Genomic DNA, 22399 nt, shown 5'->3' on the forward strand with positions numbered 1-22399 from the left:
TCCTTGAAAAGTGTTACTTTTATTGATTAGTCAGTGGTTGAAATGTAATAAATATTAGACCAACCTTATCCATCATATGCAATGTATCAATTAGCTTTTTGGCCTCAGGAAATGTGTCAGCAAGTGACCAAGACAGTTTCATTCACAGTTGTGCACAAAAATCACCTGGATTGCAGTCCACAGCTTAAATGAAGGGTTATGAAAGTTCATCATGGGATTTCAGGTATATTGGCTTAGAAATCTTCCTTAACTTTTCCTGATGTCGCAATGTACGGCCTTGTTTATGGGCAAGACCCATAGGAGGCAGATGGATCTGGAAAAGAAAATCCCACCAGTTAGGTGCAAACTGAGAAGCTACAAGAAAAAGAAGGCATATATACAGATTAGGTTTCACTGAGTTTTAAATAATTTCCTCACACTTCGGAGGGGGCAACTGTACTGTCTCTTAGAAATTAGATTTCTAGGAGGAGTGCTATGAGTGATTAGTGATACAACTTAGAGCCCCTAAATGTTGTGTTTATTGAAATCCTATATATTCTAGGGTTTGGTAACCTCGTTCTACAGCTTGATATCAGACTGTAATGATAAAATACTTATTGAAATAGGACTCCTGAAAATGTTCCAGAACCGTATGACCTAGAAAACCCTAACAATTGTCTTAAAGCACTGCGGTTTTTTCATACCTATCTAACAAGTCACAAAATAATCCCGAACTGTATGTACTGAAAGACTGCCTCCTTACTGGCATGGTTATATACACCATATTAAAATGCACAATCAATGTCATTGACTTTACAAGCAGAGGGAGCAATAGGTGACAGACTCTCCCTTTGATTGACAAAGTCTTTGTATTTCATCAGACTGTTAGTGGGAGTCAGGCAGCTGTGTTCCCCTTAAGTGATTGAAAAATGTAGGTGTTAGCAGTCAGATGTTATTGTTGCTGAGGCTGTCAGCCTGTAAGATAGCTGTTTAGGTGCAAACAGTGGTAAAAACACTGACTCAAGCGGCAATAGAGATTTCTAGAATCTGAAAAATAATGATTATCCAGTTTGTCTGAGAGAGCTGATCTAAGACTGATCCTTTGGGATTTTGAAGCCACTGCAGAGCATACATTTTAAACCCATTTCTAGGAGCATTGTTTGCCAGATGTGCAGTTATTCTGTATATTGGAGAAAAAGAAAAAGCTATTGTGTGAAACAGATGCTAACAGTGATCATATTCTAGTCAAGCATCTGATGAAGATACAATATAATTTTGACCATAACTGCCTTGATAAGGGAACTATAGGTGTGAAAATGTAATCAACAGGAGTAGAGAGGAAGTCTCTATGGGAGGCAGCGTAAAGTACTACAGACAGAAGTGGCTGGGCAGTGAGGAAACTGTATTGAATGATGCAATAGAAGACATTGCTGCAACTTCCAGCATGTCAGTAATCTTGGACGTGTTTTTCTCTAGGAACAGGGGGAAAGAAGCAGCAACATAGGCAGGTGGTTTTATAAGACTTGATTTTATAAGACCAGGAGAACAATTACCAGTAATGTAGGCTATGAAAATGATTGTATCTATGATAGACATATTATTCTCTCATTCTTTTTTATTATGTGGAAAGATTAACAGATTTGATTCCATTGCAATCTTTTTCTACATTTATCAGTCGGACAAGACTGCCTAAATATTCACAGGCCTTAGAAGTTTAGCTCATGCAACTCTATTTAGGCTTTCACTTCTTATTTTGAGAAGAAATTAGCCAATTTACAGCATAGTAAGATAGATGGAGAACATTTCAATATACATTTGGCTTATTTGGCTCTGATGTAGCACAGCACTTAAATATTGGCTCATCTAAAAAACACAGCGTGGTGACAGTGATGTGAACTTACAGTTTTATTGTCCAGTGAGAGCTAAGTGGATATAGCTTAAGACTTTGTGACTAGATTTATACTCACAGGTCTTGGGTAGGGGATGTTATAGTGAAGTCCAATTTCTATTCTTGCCTTACATTCTTCTATACACTGCTTAATCAATTTTGGATCTGTTACCTAAGATCATACAAACAAATTTTTTGTACAAGTACAGCAATTAGCAATTGGAAGCTCAAGCGTAAATGATGCACAGCCACATGACTTTCTTTAGCTTTTTTTGGCAATCCCAAGGATACAATGATTGTATTTTTCACATCCATAAAAGGTAACATTAGTATTTGTGTTGACTCAACAGTTCTGGGCTTGATGGCACTGGATATTAAGGCCCAGAGGCTGTCATGACTGAGGCTACAGAAGGAAGTTTTTACCCAAACATGGTATTTTCTCTGTAAAAAGACAATACACTTGTAAATACTAATACATCCATGGAAAAACCACACTCACCCATTTGTCACTCTGCAAGGTAGCTAGAGGAGAAAGGGAAGAGACTCCTTAGTCTACATTCTGTTATCATCCTATCCAGAAACTCCCCTTGAAGTGAGAAATGTGGTGCTAATTGGGACTTAAATTCACTTCTTGATTTTGCATTACTTGCATTTAGTCCCAGACCAAAATAGGTATTGTGATCTTTAATTACAAGAAGGACCTTTGATTACCGTAGAGTCTGTATTGCCCCTTACAAAAGGGTTCTGAAGGTTTGAAATTTCTTCCTTAAGAAAAAAAAAAGTGCTTCTTTTAAAAGAAGTGCCAATAATTGCTGCTTTGGGGGAAAAAAAAAAAGTGTAAGAAGCTACTGAGCTTTGCCATAGCATGGGTAATGATACACTTAACTAACTTGCTAAAAGATCAAAAACTGCTTCAGTTACATAGGCAGTATCTTTGGAATTTAATTTTTTCTTGGCATTTTTTTAGTGAAAGCTCTGTACCTTTTAGACTTTTACAGTAGTTAATGAAGAGCTGAAATGGTTTGAGTTTTCTTATTACTATTTCAGGGGTGAAATTTGAACAATTGCCTGAATACACCAGCATTTAAGATGAATGAAATTTTGGGCAATCATCTCTTAAGTTCATATCTTAGTATCCAGTCACTGAGACAGTGCAAAGAGCAAGAGAGGAACCATTCAGAAATTCAAAACTGTAAGGACACTCACGTTTTTGTTTTTTCGGAATAATGTTTTGGCTTCATTTTTAATGTACTCTTTCTCTTTAATAGTTTCTTCTATCTGTCCTGATGCCGATTGCCATTTTTTGGCTATCTGGAATATCTTGCGGTAAAGGCCAAGAACTTCTTGTCGAGTAACTGGTGTCATCTAAAAAAGCAACACAAACCCCCAAACATATGCGTTAACATTTGAGTTGCTAAAAGGCCAACAAGCAGTACACTTTTCCACACAACTGAATTAGTTTAAAAATATTTCTACCATCTAAAGATATGCTGAGCTATATGAAAAAATCGGAAATAGCTGTAAACAATAATTAGCTGTTGAAAGCTGAAGACAAAGTCCAGCAAAGTATTTAAACTGATACTTAAATCTGTCTCCATTCAAACAGCTTGAGCTCTTGCTCAAAGTTAAGCATTTCCTTTAGCGCTCTGCTGAGTCAGAACCCTGGTACAAGAAAGCCCAGGTTGTATTTCACTGCTGTTTTGCAACAGACATTGGGCAAGTCACCGAAACTCTGAGCATCCCCCTTCCTGTGAAGCTGTCATACCAATGCGGACCCTATCTTTGCAAAGCATCTTGAACTCTCTGAATAAAAATACATGATAAAACCACCATGATATTGCTGAAAACCAGTGTAGATTTCAGAGCTTATTTGTGACACCACTACAGTATGTAGTAATGATTCAGCTGGAGTTTGATGTGATGAAAAGGTGATGAAAGCTATTTTATCTAAGCACTGCAGGAGAGGCAGACCAGCTGTGGATTTACGAAAGTCCTGAATGTCTTGATTTTCAGAGAGCTGTGTACCTGCTGAGCCCACTGAATCAGCCTGCAGGCGCAGTAAGAATCTTTGTCAGAAATCAAGAATGAAATCCTATTCTTACTCCATGTAAATGAGTATTTTATCATGTAAGTGATGACACTGTTTCACGCCAGACCACAAATATCCCTGAAACAAACTCCACTGCTGGAGTAACAACACTTCTGACATGGAGTAGATTTGCAGAAACAATGAGTTCAACTTTAGGGACACCACAGCTGTCGCAGGTACCTCGTTGTCCAAATGGAAGATGCAGCAGCACTGCAAAGTAAGTACATGGATATGACAAGGAACAAGTGTCAGGGCCAGGACATTCTCTGACTGTCACAGGATCCATTTGCCACCCTGGAGCTCTAGTTACTGTGGTTGAATCTACCCTGAAATCAGACCTGTAGACACCCGGACCGCTGCGGAAAGCTTGGCAATGCGGCTGTCGCTCAACAATGTGCAGTCTGTGGCAATTCCTGTTAGTGCCAGTAGTAAAAGGGTTTTGGACCAAAGTCTTCTCAGGCCATACAGTTCTCAGGTGGCTGCCTCCACCACAGCAGCTCCACTGGTATTTCCTAACAGTCTCTTGTGGCTTCGGTCAGTCACACCATCTTTTCCTCACCAAAGTCAGAACTACAGATGCTAACCTGTAGGCAGGATTGGGGCTGTAGTTCATTTTGCTAAAAAATCCCAAACTATTAAATCCTAGCCTTTTTTATCTTAACTGTTGCTCTATCTAAAGACTTTTTGTTGATTCATGACTCTGTTAGGGATCTTAAGAAGTACAGACATAAACTTGGTTTTCTCTGATTCTCAGAACATTTTTAATTTGCTCTTTGTATTTTAAAATGTTTAACCAATCATATTTTTTCCCCCAGGTATAAAAATGATTCTTCCTACCCAGCAGAAAGCATTTTTCGTAAATATTTATGGTATTTCTAGCAAACAAATATCTGCAATAAAATAGCTAGGTAGTCCCAACTCGTCAAACACTTTGGAATAAATGCTTCGCTTTATCTGCTCTACAGCTCCATTTTAGGCAATAAAATTAGTCACGCACAAAGCTACACATGTCTCTGTATCTGAAAAATCATTGCTCCCCTTTGTCAAGTGCGTATTTTGTAAAGATAATAAATAGTTCCATTACAAGGGCTGACCTAGCACAGGCTGAGTCCTAAATCACGTCCTCACCTCAAGCCCCTCCTGGCCTCACCCCTCTACTTTTATTTGAAGGTGTCAGCTCTGGCGGAGCTGGTAATACTCTTTGTTCCCTGCTGACAGCTAATAACAGCTGACGGCACTAGAAACTTTCAGCTGAGGTTTTCATGTAGTCCATAAAGAAAACAAGAGGAATAATGTCAGGGGAAAAAAATGTTTAAAATACAGGTTTAAATTCTGATCTATGCATTGGGACAATTTCCAAAGCCACAACATGGGACAGTGCATGCCCTTTGCTCGGAGATGTAATCATACCTGTTGCTTTTGGATTGTAAACATATCGAGAACCTGTTTATAAAGATTTTGTTTAAAAGTTCAGAGCCAACAATATTTTTTTTCCCTGTCAGTTGCTTCTGGTCCCCCACCTAGAACTTTTTTTCTTTCTTTCATTTCTTGGTGTTGGAATTCGTACAGAACTGTGTAGCCCTCATCTAGGTATAGGCTCCACTTCCACATTATTGCTCTCCTTCCCACATATGCTAAATGATGTAAAAGACATGAAGCAGCTTTTCAAATATATTCAGCAACCAGCTGCTCCCATGGCTCGTTTAGTCAACAATTTCTAACATTACAGACCTGCTTATAAACCATTTCTGCAAAGATGCATAAATGAAGGTGTGAGGAGCCCTTCACAGACAGAGGCCCCCATCTATCACGGAAAAGGATGAGAGCAAATAGGAAGAAATTCAAATCCTGTGTCAGATTCTGTGTGGGAGTATAAGCAGGGAATAATCCCACCAAGAGCAAAATTACTTCCAACTTAAAATGTTGTAAATGAGATTGGGATTTTTTTCTTTGGTATAAACAGAGCCCTTATCGACAGAAATGTAAGTGATGGTACAAGTCATGTATCAGGTGTAACTTCATCAAGTGACACTACTTGTATTAGTTTTGTGGGTGTGCAAAATGATTGTGAGTAGGACAGAAAGGAAGATAAGGGAAGCTTTCATGTCCTTGTAGTTACTCATCTTGCAACTTAAATCTTCGGCATTTAAATCATAATTATATTTCACATCTCTGGAATGCTAAATGGATGTTACACCACCTTCCCACTAACACTCATCTTGTGGTAGTCACACCCATTGTTTAACTTCTACCACCCTTCACTTTATTGCAGAATGCAGCCCACAGAGGTTAACCACAGGCGTTTCTGACAAAAAGTACAGGGCTGTTGTATTAGCTGAGCAAATTTCAGGTGTTTACTGCAACAAAACAAACCGGGAGAGGTCAAAGGTAGGTCTGGACGCACAGACTTATCAATGGGAAAAGTGGCAGATTGCAGGCTGGTTTTGAGCTGATTGTTCGAATTAAGCCTTTGGAGGGAAGCCAAGCGTTGCCTCCCCAAATAAGCATTTGCTGGATGCTGTGGCAGAGTTCTGACAATGCAGGGTTGTATCGTTCTTTTGATCTCCATGCAAACCCCTGTTATCAACATGCAGATCAAGCACATGAAATATCCCATTGTATCCAAACTTGCAAAGGAGGCTTGAGCAGTTAATGAGTTACTGCATGATGAAGACGCAAACTTTTTTCATCATTAATTTAAACAAATAATCCTTTAGACTATAAAATGTAATAAGTTTTTCTTTCAGGAAACAAACACACAAAAATTCATTTGGATTTTTAGATGGTTGACCTAAAAGTTCAATAATCTGAACAATCAGTGAAACACCAATTGTCTTTTGCTATTTGCAGATTTGTTTAGAATTTAAATTAAAAGTTTATAAGGAAAGGAATCTGTCAACTGCACTGTAACGCGACCCCAATAGTGCACTGTGAAAATGCAGTTAGGATGGAAGGCAAGTTGCACAGACTGACTACTTATATAGGAGCAGCTAAACTAGAGCTGCTTCCCAGCCAGGGATGCTTGGCTAAGCATGCGTGTCCAGTGCTCTCCTGTCTGCACCGCTCCTTTGCTGAAGCAGTAAGTCTGCTTTATTTCATCCTTTGTTTTTGAGTCAAGCATTAGCTACTCATTTTAAACATAAAATCTGCCAGCAGCAAGTACATAGAGGATTTTAGGAAACAAAGGGTGAAAGTAATAGCCCATGGGGAAAAAAAGGATATTTTAAAACAATAGATCTCCTCTTCCACATCCCAGCTAACTAGGGCACACATTAGTAACACACACTTAGTGCTGATGCTGAAACCATATTTGCTCAGGGGAGGAGACAGTGGGGAACAGAACTCTGTGTGAAATAATTTGAAAAAAGCAGCTTTGAACTTCTCAAGATGTAAAATGTTTTATTTAGGAGCAACACAACTTCTATTTGACAGCTGCTTTGCTACTGGCAAGGAGTCCTAAAGACACAATAACAAACTGCTGGGCTGACTGCCTTCTGAATCCAACTATGATCGCATTCCTGTTAGGGAAATAAATGACACAATTCAAAAGCATACTGTATCAACATTGAAGTATGGAACACCACCAGCTACAGCCTATATGGCAATCTGTATCTCATATTTCCAAATGCAGTCTTTGCCTAATGTTTATTTAAAGAGATGCAAAAAATTGCTCGCATCTGGCCATTGTGGTTTTTTTTTAAGAGCTAAATTACACTACTTAGCTGAAGAGTGACTTGCAGTCTCTCTCCTGCTGCTAATGCGACAGATAATCAATCATTCCTTTCACAGCTATCCACAGCAACTAGAGGTCAGTAATCCATATTCATCTTTCGTGCAAGTCTGCCAAAATGAGTCTGTGGTTTTTAAGGCAGCAATGAATTTGGTCTGTCATTTCCTTGAGGGACAACTACTGAAACAATGAGTTCCTGTGGCACAGGGAAAAGAGAAGGGGTCACAGATGCCTGTGATAGCCAGGCAGGTCACGTGCCTTCCAGTGATACTAAATTTCAAAATCCAGTTTCCACAAAAGTAATTTTATCTTCCTTAACTCAAATCAAGGACTTAGTGCCCTGTGACAGCTAGTACCCTGCAAACATCGAGCACATGTGGCTGCAGTATGTACCTAGCAAAGTGAAAACTTGATTTGATTTTCATTCTTGATCGAACATTCATACTTAAGATTCAGCCAAAACCAAATCATAGCAAAACTTCAATCACAGCTAAAATAGTCCATCTTCACGTAGTGAAAAACAAACTAAAAAGAAAGATCATATTCTTCCATGATGGTGTTACATCCTCACTTCTACCACCGGTGACACAAGCCTGTAAATTTCAAGACGTTTCCATCAAGGATTAATTTGACTCCACATGTTTCTCACTGTTTCCATCTACAAGCTGCAATCATAAATCTGTGCAGATTTGGTGGAAAAGAACCAAGTTACTATATCACTTTATTTAGTAATACCTGAAAGCAAGGGACTTTCACATGGTTTTGGATTTTGTCATGCCAGTATCTTTCTGCTGGCAAATTGAAGTGATCTGAAACCCTGATGTGAAGCCATGATCAACACCTCAACCAGCCTCTTGGAATAAGTCTTTGTACTTACACTGTTCATCAGCTGGGATGGGAACTCTGCCATCCTAGTGGATTTCTAACTGAGCCTGGATCTCTTTTAAGCTTTCTCTTCCCTACGGAGTGGTCTTTTGATCAGAAAAAGGAAACTGCATGCAAAGAGAATATAATCAAATAGTAAAAGCAAGGACTTGGATTTTATCGCTGGTTTTCCTATGTAATTTCAAATAAGTGAAATTGCAGAAAATTAGAATTCTACAGCATTCTCTTCATTTGAATAAATGGAAGTGGAAACCCTTAATTAGTTGCTTTTGATCACAGAGTTTTCATCTTCTTAGTCTGAGGTGGTCAAGGTGTTACGCAGTTTTAGTAGGACATACAGACTGGCTCTGGGAGTGCTCCTGTGCTGTAGTAGCATCAGGAAGAACAGAAATGCTGACTTAGACCGTGGAGAAGAGGAGGGGAAACAAAAAAAAAATTGCTTTATATATTTCCTAGCTTTCTCCTGAAAAGCACGCAGTGTCCAGGTAAACTCTAAAGCTATATGAACTTGTCCCTAGTCTTGTGCAACAATATTGCTCATGCTTTCATCCATTTAGAACCATTTTCTCCTCCTTTGTGTTTAGTTTTCTATCCATTACAAGCAGAGAAAGAGGTTTTAATGCAGTACAACAAATTTAGCAGAGAAGATGAAGTCTCATCTATCCTTGGATGGCCTTACTTATATAATACAGAAGCATACAAAGATACAACATGAACACAAAAGCCAGTATGGATTTATGCACCTTATTCATATCTTGGCTTTGAGCCAAATGCAACTGAGTGCATGAATAGAAATATTTTCCAGCATTGGAAATGCTCCCAAACTCGAGGACAGGTATAAATATTAACGCTAGTAGAAAAACAATCCTCCCTAACCCCTTTCTTACTTAATTCTGTGGGTCATTTAATATAATTCATTTCATGAACCCACTGCTTCGGTTTCCAAACGCTTCGGTCCCAGGACATCGATAGATCGGATTTTTAGCCTTTGTTCATGAACTATAGCAGGGCATGTATTGAAAAAATGATTTGTTTTTTGGAAATCAAGTGTGTGAATCCCACTCACAATTTTGCCAGCAAAGCCTCAGACAGTGTTTGCACCAGACTCCCCCGATGGTGCATGGATCTGCCTTTGGGGCCTCCTGCTTCACAGCCAGCACGAAGGCAGTGGCATGTGGGGCCCGGGAAAGCGCCGCTTCATCTGCCCCTGAGTCTTCTCCCAGTTTCTGTGGGGACAAGGCCCTCAGGCCTGGGGGGGCGCAGAGGACACCTCCCTGATATGAGCTGCAGGCCCTGGCCAGCAATTGAGGCCTCACGTCGCACAGGGCCTTCCCCACACCACCTGGGAGCTGGGCTGCCCCACAGCTGCGATGGGGCTGGGCAGCGGAGCGGCCACCTTCCTCGCTCTGGGATCCAGGCCTACACCGGCGAGGGCCTCAGCCAGCAGCATGCGGGCGGGCGCTGGGCGGCCGTGGGGCTTGGCAGCGCCCCACACGCTGTGCGCCACTGGGGGAGCGGTGTTAAGATGGCGCTGCCCGCCCCACCCCCGTCTTTGCCCGGTGCCGCCCGGCCGCCGGGGGGCGCCGCAGGCGCGGGCACCCTGCTGCCCCCTGGCGGCCGGGGCAGCACTGCCCCCTGCAGCGGGGCGGAACCAACGCGCGAAGCAGAGGGGGTTGGCCAACGCTCCCAGCCGCCAGCCTCTCCTCTCCCCTCCCCTCCCCCTTCCCCGCGAGTGGGCCTGCCGGCTCCCCACCCCCTCGCCTTACCTTCGGGAGAAGCGCGCCGGGACCCCGCTCCCCGCCTTCGCGCGGCGGTTCCGCCCCGCTGGGCCCCGTCCCCCCGCGCCGGTGGGCGAGGGAAGCGGCCGCCCGTCGCCCTCCCTGCCCTCACCGTGCGTGCGGCGTCGGGCACGCTGCCGCTGCGTCAGGGCGCGGCGCCGCCAGCTGACTGCGCGCCCCCGGAAGTGATGCGGGGCGGGGGCGGCAGTCTCGCAGGGAGCCGGGGAGGTGAGTGATTTGGACCATGTCTCTTCCCGTCCGCGCCGGGCTGCGGGCGCCGCGGGCGGGGGGACGGCGGCGGGAACGGCGCGGGGCTCGGCCCGGTCCGGGCTGCGGCGCTCGGCCGGCAGGCTGGGCGGTGGCGGGGGCCGCCGCTCTGCCCCTCAGCCCCGCCAGGGCCGGCTGGGCGCCGGGGACCCCGCGCCGCCGCCGCTGCCCCCTCACGGCGAAGCCCCCCTCGGGAGCCGCAGACCCGGCCGGCCGCCGGGGCTGGCAGCCGCTGGGACGGTGCCGGCGTGCCCGGCCGGGAGCCGGAGCCTGCCCCGGTGCCGCCGGTCCGGTGCCGGGCGCTGCTGCGGGCGCTGTGCCCGGTGCCGCTCCGCGCAGGCCGGCGGGGCGGTGGGGCGGGCAGCGCGGCCGAGCCTGCCCCGAGCCCCGCTGCTGCCGCCGCCGCCCGGTTTATATTTTTTATTTTGCCGTGTGCCGCCTGGGGGTCCCAGCGCGTCCCCTGACACCGCCGGGCTGCGGGCGGCCCCGCGCTGGAGAACCGGCCGCTTTGTCCGGCGCCGCGCTGTGCCCGGGGGCCGGGCGGTGGGTGCTGGCCGGGGGCCGGGCGCAGGCGGAGACAGGAGCTGTAGAGCCGCTTACTCCCAGGTGGCTTCTCCTAATGCGAACGTACCACCTCTGCGCAGCCACTTTCCTTCTCACTCCAGTTCTGCTCCCTGCCCCGGGTGCGGTTGCCCCTCCCGGGAAGGCTGCAGCCCGCCCGGGTCCCCCCCGGCCGCCCCCCGGGATGGGGACAGCCGGCACGGCCAGTGCTCCCAGCACGCACCGGCGGAAAGAACATGCCTTTTCTATTAGTGCTGCGGTTGCTGGAAAGAATCATTGATTATCTTTTAAATAGTTAACGCTGCTGCTAATGCTGTCCTTCAGAACGTTACAGTGGTAACTGAGCGGTCCGATGCCAAGTTATCGGAATACGGCATCGATCCGCAGCTGGTAACCCCTTTTTTAAATGGCAGTGTCTGACGCGTCATTTAAAGGGGTGATCGGTTAAGTGTGTGGGAAGAAGGGGTGTAGCTGCACAGACACAGCACAGGGCCGCCTTACCCTTCTGGAAACTGCAGATGGGCCTCGCTGGCAGTGGCAGTTGTGCTGCCTGGTCTGGTCCCTTTTGTTGGGAGAACAGTTGATCAAAAGACATCTCTTCTAAACACACTCTTATTATCTGTGTGAGAGCCTCTTTGTTAAACAGTTAATGTGTAACTATGGTATTAGTGCTTTATTTGGGCTAGCAATGGGGAGCGAGAATGGCGGAGTACTGCTGTTTTTCGAGTGCATCTGAACGGCGCTGGGTGTTTTCCTGGGAAAAGATAATCCTTGGAAAAGGAAACATAGTCCCTTGGTTGAGATTTCATGTGAAAGTAGAGAGGTCTGACTTCATGCTCTTTTCAGTTCTGTAGTCTGTCTTTAAAATCTTTCCCACACAGGTGTGTTAGTCATCTGTGGAAAACCTTCGTAGCCCTTTACATGAAAGGCAGCATGCAGTCTAACGCAAAGATTTTCTGCCTATCAGCAGAAAAAGGAGAGCTTGTGATCTGCGTTGAATTAGTTCAGATTTGCAAAGTACAACTGGCTTTACAAGGTTGCTGCAAATATCAGCTGTTGTAATGATTTCTAAAAATCTGATTATTTCGTAATAGCAGGTTATATGCAGGTATGAGTGGTTACAATCCTTAAAATTTCACAAAATTATTAATGGGGAAACTTACTGCTTTGATACTACTTGAGTGCTGGATGTGATGCTTTTGAAATTGCTTTCATCTTGAGACTGATAGCTTGCAATATGATCAGTAGTCAGCTCCTGGATCTTTAAGGCTGGGCTAGGTGCCTTCTCTGCACAGTTTCTTGCTTTAATTTGGAGTTTAACGTTGTTGTGTTCATAGCAAATTCTGATTTGTGTCAGTAGTTCTTATAATTTGTTCATCTTGGAAATTCATTCATAATTACATCTTGCTTTCATTTCTCATGAATTGTATTTAAAAAAAAAAGGTGATCAGATTAATTGAACGGGTGGCTTTGAGAGAAAACTAAGAACAGCTGACCAAAGACTGTCATTGACATTAGTTAAAGCAGTATATATTGAGCAAGAGGGGCTGTCAGACAGTTTGACAGACTTCTAAGACAAAGGGACTTGTTCTGACAAATTTGTGTGTGGATGAGGAAGAGGCCTGGTTCTGCTGCTTTCTTTGGTTCAGCTTAAGGAACAGGAGAAAATCCAGTATGTCGTGTTTTGTATTGGGGCAGGAGAGTATAAAGTGGCTGGAAGAATGGGGGATAGATGTGACTCTTCTAAACTTGCATTTCCTCATGGCAGAGAACGATGTACAGGTGTGCTCAGAACTGTCGCACACTGTAGCACTCCGTTTTCTTCATTGGTGCTGGGCAAGTGTTGATAAATACAATCTAGTGCCTTGGAGCACTATAAAATCCGTGGTGGTGGGGTTGGGTGGTTTGTAAGAACTTTCAAAGTGCAGAAACAATGTTATTGTTCCATTAGGCAAATGGGTCTGTAATAGTGAATGTAACAGGAAAGCTGTGCTCTGACTAGGAGACTGTGAAAGTAGAGGCATGGGGTGTTAGGAAAACAGTCCTTTCTTCCATCCTCATTCTTAAAAATAAAGAAGGAGCTGAAGATTGGTAGCCAGAATTCTTGGAGACTGAAAGAACAATCTGTAAATACTTGAGGGACTTGGTAGTGACAAGAAGATAAGAGGGAACCCCCTTAACAGCCTTCATCAGAATTCCCTGCCTGGGCTCCTTCTCTCTGGCTGCTTCTCCCTAGGGGTCTGCATCTTATCTCGCTGGCTTCCTTTCCTCTTATTTGCCTCTGACTAATAGGCTTTGTCTGCTGGTTACTGGAAGTCTAATAATTTCTTTTGTCTCTTCCCCCTTCCTCCTTGTAAAAATACTAAATTAAATGGCTGTGCTGTTTTGCAGATTATCTGCATTGGTGACATGGATTAATTGTATACTTAAAGTTATTCAGCAGTAATGACATAGTAACTTGACTTGAAACAATGGTAATTTCATGGCAAATGTTCAAGACAAATGTTGCTTTCTGGTAACGAGCCACCTGCAATTTACCCCCTGTAAACATATGACACAACTAAACTGTCTGTGCTGGTTTTCTTGGTGTTTTCTATATAGTAAGTTGTCTCAAGTGTGTCTTTTGAAACTGTCAGCTATCTCTCATTTTTTCTACACGCACACACCAGCTTCTTTTGGCTCTAGTTTGAGTCAGATAATTACAGATCTGGGTTGAAGCCTTCCCAGGGAGTGATCAGAAAAAGCCAAGACTTGCAGACGTGCTCCCATTGTTCGCTTGTACCTTGTTTTCACCCTTTCACAGGAGGGTTTTGTGGACCCGCTCAGCTGTCGATAACTGGCCGTCGAGTGGTGGCTGGCAAACCCAAGGGGAGCTCTGCCTTCCCTTGCACAAATGCCAGCATTCTTTTATGGTGACATAAGGAGGTTCTCCTTGTCACATGTGGCTTTGGTGTGACAGTTTGGTGATGGTTTTACATTCTGATGTCCGTGTTAATCAGAAGAGAGCAAACAGGGGGAGAGAAAGTGAATCAAAGCTTGCCTAAAAGATAATCTGAGAACTAACCCATGTAGACTTGTTATGTCTCCATTTTATCCATGTGTCTTGGGGGGCATCTCTCCAGTCTGATGACTTGCAGCTCGAAGGAAGCAGAAAACCTGGATTTTAGGTAAAAGCTATTTAATTGCAATGTTTTGCTACTAGAATAGTGATGGTTAGGGGACCACTTAGCTGTAGGTATTCAAGAACTCTTTCACAGAAGTAGAAATGCTGTAGAGAAACCCACAAAAGCATACACAGGTGATGAGACAGGATGCCAGTGAAGAGAATGAGCTAGTACAATCTTCTGGTGTCTCAGAAAGAATAGTTACGAATGTTGTTCTGTCTGTGACATCTGTTTTGTGAAAGACAAAACTTACTTAGCAAAATGTGAGAATGCTGTTACTGACCTTCTGTCACAGTTTGTTATTCCCAGAAAGTCAGACTGCCACAGTATGACAGTCATAGTTACTTGTTGCCTTACTTTTCCTATTTAGTGAATGTAAGTGGTTTTTTTTTTAACCAAAATGGTTATGTCCCCCTGAAAAATACCAGTCTTATTTTTGCATCCACGTAGTAGCAGAAAGTGACAGATTTTAGTTCTTACTCTGAAATTTTTTAGTGTAATGCAAGTTTTCCTTCTGCACCTTTAAAACATCTAATGCAGTCGGTCTTATCCCTTTGTATTAAATTTGAAACGGAGAGAGAAGAATCATCTTCACGCCTGTGATTGAGAGGCGTGTGTAGCTTAGTAATAGACTCACAAACACAAATGTCCTAAAACTTGGTTTTGGTCATATGCTGACTGTTCAATATTTTCATTGCAAATGAGTCTGCACAGAAAGTCTCTGGTACTCTGGATCAGCACATAAATGGGTGGTCTGGAAGCACCAAAGGTCTGACATGTACCAGCTTCAAGTAGTTACCTGTGGTTGGAGTTAGTGATTTATCTGTTGTGAAGCAGAGGATAGGTATGTATGCACCTTATGCCTCTTGTGAGACACAGGACATCAAGTGAAATCCAGGATATGCAAAAACTCATTAACTAAATGTGTGTGTGAGTTGAAGCTGCCACCAGTTTTCTTGAGGAAAGCTGAGGCTCTTTGTTGTAACTGATGACCTAAGCTCAAGTACTCAGAGGAGCTCCTCTGAAGCAATTGATCCAGTTAACATCCAAATACTGCAGCATCCTTTGTATAGTGAGGAGTGTCAGTGTCGTTCACTGTAATGGGGAAGTCAGGACTCAAATCAGTAAAGAGAACTAGGGTCTCTGCGGATGAATTTATGTATTTTCTGTTTTAAAAACTCCAATCAATTTAGAAATCCAAGCATACACTCTTAAAGCACTTTCAGACATCAGTCCTTTCACTTAGAGCACTTCTTTGTACGTAAATAGGATTCCTGTATTTACGTGGTCAGCTGGTGGGGAAGTTCCTACGCAGCTGCATGGAGTGAGTGATTCCTACAGCCGGCAACCTGTAAACTGTTACACTTGCTGAGGTGGCTGGCAGGCCTTCTGGAAACTCCTTATGAGCGCGTGATCTTACGAGGCGGTTTGGCTCTTGTCTTTAGACTTGTCCCTTCGCTGCCCTGTTAGGCAGCTGGATGGGTCACAGTTCCCACAGCTGCTTTGTACTGGAGATGGGACACTGTTAACCAGAGCTGCTGGAAGGACTTCCTTTTTTCCTGTGTGACTGGTGTGTTTTCCTCATTGTTGAGAGCAGTAAGAAATATAAAATTATTCACCTATTGCAATTAGTCTAAAGCTTATCTTACTATTACAGATATCAAGTGATTCCTGCCTGAATGTAATGGATGAAGGTGCTTCGGTTGCTTCGAGGTGAAGCCTGCTAGCTAACTTGATGCAAAAGAAAATCTGTGCACACCTAGCTCAGTTTAAATGTTTTTTTTCCGTTGCAGAGCAGGTTGTAGACCAAGATGTTTTTTATAAAGTTATTCGTGTTTGGCTATAGGATAGTTGCAGTTTTTCATAGATTAATTTACAGAACTGGCAGGCGGAGTAAGGTAAATATTTGTAGCGCAGCTACTTTCGGATGCTTACAGCAGGATGCATCTGTGTCAGATACCTGAGGGTCATGGTTTCTGTTGGTCCCATAATCTGCAGTTTTGCTGTAGAGATGTGAACCTGTTGTGTCTGAGCACAGAGTAGTTCTTCCCCTGGCATGTGCTGCTTTAATTATTCATAATACATAGAGGTGCTAAAGGTGTCTCATGCTACGCAAAAGGTACAGTGTACCCTGGAAAAATTCAGAAGGGTTATTCTTTTACAACCCTTTGCACATTAAAGGGAAAAAAACCACCAACCCCTGATTAGATGATTATTTGCTTTTTTTGTAAGTGCTGGACCTTGAAAGTTGAAGGGCCTTTGACAAGGGGATCTCGGGGGAGAGGGGGAAGATTGATATTTTATAAGTGGACAGAGATGAATTGTTCAGTGACTGAATCTTTGGTTTTTGAAGGTGATGGATTCAAACTCATCCAGGGCTGTGTTACGTGCAGTGAAATAAACGAGTTTGTTCATGTCTAAGTATGTACGAGGTAGAGAATCAGATGGAATCTGGTTGGGGTTCTGGTTTCAGCTTTACTGAAAACTGGTGGCATGATCTTGAACAGCCACATTGTCTGGCTGTCATGATTTCCCCTGTACCTGTTGTCTTGCTCATAGCCTAGAAAGAATTCTCAAAAGAGGTACTGCTGCTCTGTGAATTAGTTCATTAATTTATTTACATTAGAGAAGCACCTGAAGGCACCTTCTAAGATTATATGCTATTTAGCTAACTGGACTTTGGTTCACTCTGTGAAAACACCATAATCCTAGCAAATCATTCCACCCACCTAATAAAATAGAATGAAGCACATAATAGCAAAGGATTTAAAACTTTTTATTGGGGCCAAGTGGAAAAACAATGAGAAGTAATCAGTAAGTAAGGTATTGTGTGGTTAGAGAGTGTAAAAGAAAGGGAGGGATTTGAGGATGACGCATCGGTGTCTGCTGAAAAAGCTGCTTAAGGAATGTGTCTTTCATGAGAAGAAGTGGTAAGGTGCCTTTAGTCTCTCTTTCTCTATAATTTTTCACATTATTATTAGTTTTTTCTTAAGCTAACTTTGTAGTTCACCAGCGCTGCTAATTATACAGATCTGAAACATCTATTCCATTTTTTCTTAAGGCTACTTGTTGGAGTTTGAAGGTGAAATGTGGTGTTGTGTCCTACGGCCTGAGCAGGGTGCCCTTCAACAGCGAGGAAAGCAGGCTGCTTCTGCCCAGGGTCTCGAATGGGAACATCTCCCCTGATGTCCCAGCCCTGGGTGTGAAGTGACAGCATACCGTGTCAAAGTGCAGTTGTTTAAGAGATTTTTGTTTGGTGACTGGGGTTTATTCTAGGAGCAGGATTGGTGACAGCTCTGGTTCTTGGCGCTGAGAGCTGGCCCAGCATTGTGGACTGTAGACCTGGTGAAGCAATTTCTGTATCTATTGTTACTTGAATTATTTTTTATTAGATATTTTTGTACCTGCCCCTGTCTTCCCTTCCAAACTAGTTAGGCCTTTCCAGTATGGTCTTTCTCAAAGAAATCTATATTTCATTTGAGAAAGTATTCAGGCTTCCAACATGCGCGTTGTCTGGCTTGGTTTTCCCATGGACTGCCATTTAGTGGCAGCCAAAACTCTACGTGGTACCTTTTCGTGCATCTGTATAACCAGCTTCTGCTCCGATACAGGTGCATTCTGTAGAGACAAACTTTACGCAGTTTGATCAGATTTCTAAATCCAGTTTGTTTCTAAAGCTCAGAGTGAGGCTAATCAGAAATAGTTTGTTACCCTGATTTGGAACAGACTGACAAAGTTGCCATCTGGATGCCCCCAAAATCATAACCTGGTTGTAGTTCATTGAAAGGTGCTTAAACTACAGGAAGCCTGACAAACTAATAATTCATTTTAACTAATTGCAGCAGGACTTTCCTGTTTTTAGACTTCCTCTTAAGTAACTTTGCATAGGTGTATTTCTGCAGCAGAGGTGCGGAGCAGATCTGCGTGGCTGATGGGTGCTAGCACAGTGCTTGGTTAGGGATGTGGTGAGGTGTCTGCTGGGCTGATGAAAGCCCGTAACGTGCCCGTGGTGCTGGAGTCAGAGTGCTTTTGCTGAGAAAGTTTCATGGCAGGTTATGACTTGAAATAAGCAGTTTCCATAAGGTGATGGCTTTGCTGACCGAAGCTTCCTTTATGCTTTAACACTTAATACACCAAGTGCTTTGGTGCTGTAGTATAGAGGTCCTAACTGCACGGTAAACTCTTCCACAAGCTGAGTCAATCCTCTCAATTTCTGCTGCAGAGGGAAATGATATCACTAATGCTTCACTGGTTCCCCACAGAAAAGCAAAGAAAAGTTGTCTTTTGTGAGAGTGCCGTCAGCTCTTACCCCTGGAAGAGCAGCTGAGGACAAGTGTTGAGGGTGATAGCAGCTTTGGCACGGAGCGTTCTGCAGCGTGATCCTCTGCACCAGTGCTTAGGGGAGCCAAAGTCACAGGGGGAAGTCAGGCACAGGTGCAAAAATAGGCAGGTGAGCAAAACAAACGCCTCCGTAATCCTGAGGGTGCACACCATCTAGTTATTTTCCCAGTGGGCTGCTGAGTGGGATCGCTGATGAGCGGTGCAGGCTGTGCTGGGGTGCTGTAGCCTGGCGCTCCCCCCGCACCAGCAAGGGCGATGCTGGGTGGTGGTAGCGTACCGCTTCTGCCTGGCAGCCCCGACCCCAGGACCGAATTAAAGCCTGTGCCATCAAAGTGTTGCTGCTTCTTTCTACCGGTGCAGCAGTCACCTGGTGTGATTTAGGATGAAGTCAGCCGCAACACATTGCTGTGCTATGGTAGCCTTTAAATACAGACTTGAAGAGCTTGTTTTTTTTAACTGCTAACTCATGCTAACTTTTTATTCCACATCCTGTAATTGTGTTGTCACAGAAGTTTACACTTGCTACTGCATTAAAAATTAAAGAAAGGTGAAACGGGCAACTCGGTAGAATAAAAAGGAGTAAGAATGGGGGAAGAGCTGTAGCTGGCAGTTCTAACAGATGTTAAAATTTCTGGCTTCTGGCTCCAGACAGTGTGTGTGTACAGGTCAGCCAACGTGGAAACTACTTCAAACGACCTGAAAAAGTTTGGTTTTTGCTGGATACGGCTGAACTCCCATCAGCTTCAGCTTCTTTTGAACTTGAAATAAGTGTCTGCTTTTCCAGCATGTGCTGTAGTCAGCTGGAAACGTAGATCTGGTGGATCATAGATTTCTTCCAAAGAAATACAAATCTCTTTGAAAGGTAGTTTGTTGCATAAAGTTGGCATGAATATGGTTTTGAACGTGTGAAGTGTAAGATGTTGCCTCACCTCTATTTAAGCAGGGTCACAGGGGGATGAGGCTGCACGGTGCCCTGCCTCCCTTCTTTCTCTTCTTTCCTCCCCTCCTGATTTATAAAAAGAATTACTTGGTTGCAGAGGGGTGAAGAAATTAACATAGAAGTGCCAGATGTTACATTTTCTTAAATTCTTGAAACTCATGGGATGCTACGATCAAATAGAAAGAAATCCAAGCTAGTACTGCCACCGCAGAGAGGCAGGAGCTGCTCTGCTGCCATACGCGCGGCTGCACACCCGCACAGCAGGAGCGTGTGCCGAGAGAGCTGTCTGGGGGGCAGAAGGGTGGCTGTTTGTGTGGAAGGTGAGGTTTGGAAGCAGAGGATATAAATCCAAAGTGAAGCAGACTTTTTGGACTATCCATCTCAAAAGTAAATGCCTAAAAAATGGTTGAGAGGAGACATGGGTTTGCTCCATGTCTGTTACGGGTGAGCTGTAAAACCAAGACATTTTCATGTTTCTGTTGGTAGAGCAGAGGAGCTTTGCCAGAGCTTTCTTGTTTATCTTTTTTTTTTTTTTTTTTTTTTTTTTTTTGCCTAGATCAGATACAAACGGAGGTGTTGACTAGGTGCTGTGGTTGTAGCTGTTGCTACACAAACCAGACATACCTTTGTCTGTCATCTCTTCAGAGCCTCGTAGTTATATAGCAGAGCTGGGAATTTGAGAGGTGAAGTTGAGCCAGCTCTTCTGAACATGGGAAAACAAACATGGAAAAGAATGTGCTAGAGAATGAAAAAAAGAGAATTACTTTCTGGACCCAAATTATGCTTTGCTAGGTAGCAGCTGTCTGGCATTCACAGATTAAACAGCCGCTTAGCTAACATGCATTGACAATGGTAGCATGTCCTCTATTTTGCTCTGAGTGCATGAAATGAGGAATTAACTCTCCCATACTGAAAGCCAGAAAAGTGTTCGGAAGTGTGTGTTTACTCCTAACAAACATTTGAACTTGTCCGTTGTATTCCGTACCTGATCTATGCTTTATATGACAATGAAGAGTTAATGGTGTTATGCTACTTTATAAGTCAAAAAGTGAAGTAGTTTTATAAAATGACTCTTTCAACAAATAGATTTGGGCTGTGAAGGGTTTTATTAAATGCATAGTTGCTTCTGAGCACTTTAGTGTGTTCTATGGTTTTCATAGTTTCTTCTAAATGTAAAGATTTGTGTGTTTTTTGCCTCACAGTGTTCCATGTGGAACCCAGGGAACCTGAAGGAGGCTGTGAAGCTAGTGGAATGATTCCCTGTGTAGCTGAAACTATGTAAGTACTAGATGTTTGCTTACACGATCACTTGCCCAGCATCAACTGTTTGAGCAGCGATTGCTTCTGGTTCAGCAGTTGCAATGATCCTCTCGTGCCTCCCCAGTGGAAAGCTGTGTGTATCTGTTCAGAGCTGGAAAAAGGGGGGGCACCCATGATGCTGTTACCTACCCCCAGCTAGTTTAGAAGTCATGCATCCCAGTCTGCTAAAAGGTAAATAATGCATAGTGAAATTCTGTAGAATTCTTACAGGCTGTGCTTAAGGGTTTGTGAGAAGTTGAGGCTTAGTTGAGCTTTAGCAATGTTATCTTTGCCTTAGCTAGTTAACTTCTACTTGGGAAGGGATTTAATGGTTGGCTGAGCTGTGTCCCCTTTTGTTACGAGATTTCCTAAATATGTCTTTGAGTTGTTCTTGAATGACTGGAGGATTTTTTTTCCTCTTCTTTCTTGGTACTTTCAATGTTTTAAAACTCATTGTAAATACCTTCTGATGCTACACTATTAAATGGCGTAATGCTTGGCTGTGTTTTGTTATTGTCTGGATGTATCCAATAATTTCTATTACTGCAATAACACTGGTCATTAAAGAAAAATACAGGGTTACTTAAATATCTCCTTTGCATCTTGTCTCCTTCTGCCAGCTCTCCCCCACTTGAGTGCTGCCAGTTTCAGTTGTGCCATGGGGTGCTTATATGGCAGAGAATTGTTACTGAGTCACTTTGTTTTGCTCCCGTTAAATCTTGGGTTACGTGGTCTGGTAAAACTGGAGAAAAAAATAATTTCCTTACAGCACTTAAAAAGATCCGCACAAAAAATCCCCCCAAAACCCCAAACAAAACCAACCCCCCCCCCCCCCCTCCCGCCCCCTCTAAACAAAACAAAAAGTCCCACCAAGCATTAGCAAGGTCTTTCCGATATTCCCTAGTTTTCTGCTTAATGTATTGAGCAATTAGGTTCTGCACATCCTTTGCTCTTAGAGAGTGGCTTTCCTTTAGCTGGCTGTATCACCCAGCACTAGTCTTCCTGTGTTTCCAGTTGCTTACTCCCTTCTCAAAAGGAGCAGAGAACATCCCTGACGATCTTTGCTTTGCTGTTCCAGCTGTGTGGAGGATGGCCTCATGGGCATCTTGGTGATTCATATTTACTGTAGGTTATTGCTCAATACTTTTCTGAGTAATCAGACTTCTTTGGGAGTACTGCATCCTGTAGCACTGAGCACATTCCAACCTTAGCCCTGAATTTTGATCTTTTTTAGTAGAATGGCAAAACTAGTGGTCAGCGCTGCCTTTTGTGTCTCGCTGGTACATCGTACAAACCTGTTACAGTAATTTTGCTCTTGGGAAATGATTCTTTTGGGAATTGGTGCTTTGCCACCCATCCAGTATAACCTTTGGGTATGCGAGAACTTTATGCTTGTAGTTCCCAATCTAGCTGGGAGAAATATCCCTGCACATCCTTGTGCTCACTTGACTGTAATTGGCATGACCTAGACGTGACAT

At 43.6% G+C, this 22399-nt stretch overlaps 2 protein-coding genes across 6 annotated transcripts in view; one reads left to right on the plus strand and one right to left on the minus strand.

Moving 5' to 3' along the window:
* LYRM1 (LYR motif containing 1) lies at positions 1 to 10489 on the minus strand. 2 transcript variants are annotated; one of them, XM_055709344.1, is made up of 5 exons: positions 10338 to 10474; positions 8564 to 8678; positions 3074 to 3232; positions 1947 to 2039; positions 1 to 313 (listed from the first exon to the last, which is right to left on the minus strand). In XM_055709344.1, exons 2-5 carry the CDS (start codon positions 8594 to 8596, stop codon positions 197 to 199), a joined length of 402 nt encoding a protein of 133 aa, XP_055565319.1. In that variant the 5' UTR covers positions 8597 to 8678; positions 10338 to 10474; the 3' UTR covers positions 1 to 196. The 2 variants fall into 2 exon arrangements, with proteins under 2 accessions (XP_055565319.1, XP_055565320.1); XM_055709345.1 differs by lacking the exon at positions 8564 to 8678 and having other exon boundaries at positions 10338 to 10489.
* Positions 10442 to 22399, plus strand: part of DCUN1D3 (defective in cullin neddylation 1 domain containing 3) — a 19733-nt gene continuing 7775 nt past the window's right edge. Inside the window, exons 1-2 of one of the 4 annotated variants that reach the window (XM_055709339.1) lie at positions 10442 to 10577; positions 20825 to 20900. The gene's annotated coding sequence lies outside the window, so the exon portion shown is untranslated. Of the gene's footprint in view, positions 10578 to 11064; positions 11223 to 20280; positions 20306 to 20824; positions 20901 to 22399 lie in introns of those variants that run through there. The other 3 variants (XM_027810028.2, XM_055709340.1, XM_055709341.1) reach the window with 3 other exon arrangements.

This window comes from Falco cherrug, chromosome 4, assembly GCF_023634085.1.
Source record: "Falco cherrug isolate bFalChe1 chromosome 4, bFalChe1.pri, whole genome shotgun sequence".
NCBI classification, from domain to species: Eukaryota; Metazoa; Chordata; class Aves; order Falconiformes; family Falconidae; genus Falco; species Falco cherrug.

What these genes read in the sequence shown, in the direction of transcription:
- LYRM1 (XM_055709344.1), bottom strand. Translation starts at nt 8,596, where the DNA reads ATGGCAGAGTTCCCATCCCAGCTGATGAACAGT. An exon ending in CATCCCAGCTGATGAACAGT is followed by an intron (nt 3,233 to 8,563) that starts GTAAGTACAAAG and finishes TTGCTTTTTTAG; the next exon opens with ATGACACCAGTTACTCGACA. An exon ending in ACATCCCCTACCCAAGACCT is followed by an intron (nt 314 to 1,946) that starts GTGAGTATAAAT and finishes TTTCTTTTCCAG; the next exon opens with ATCCATCTGCCTCCTATGGG.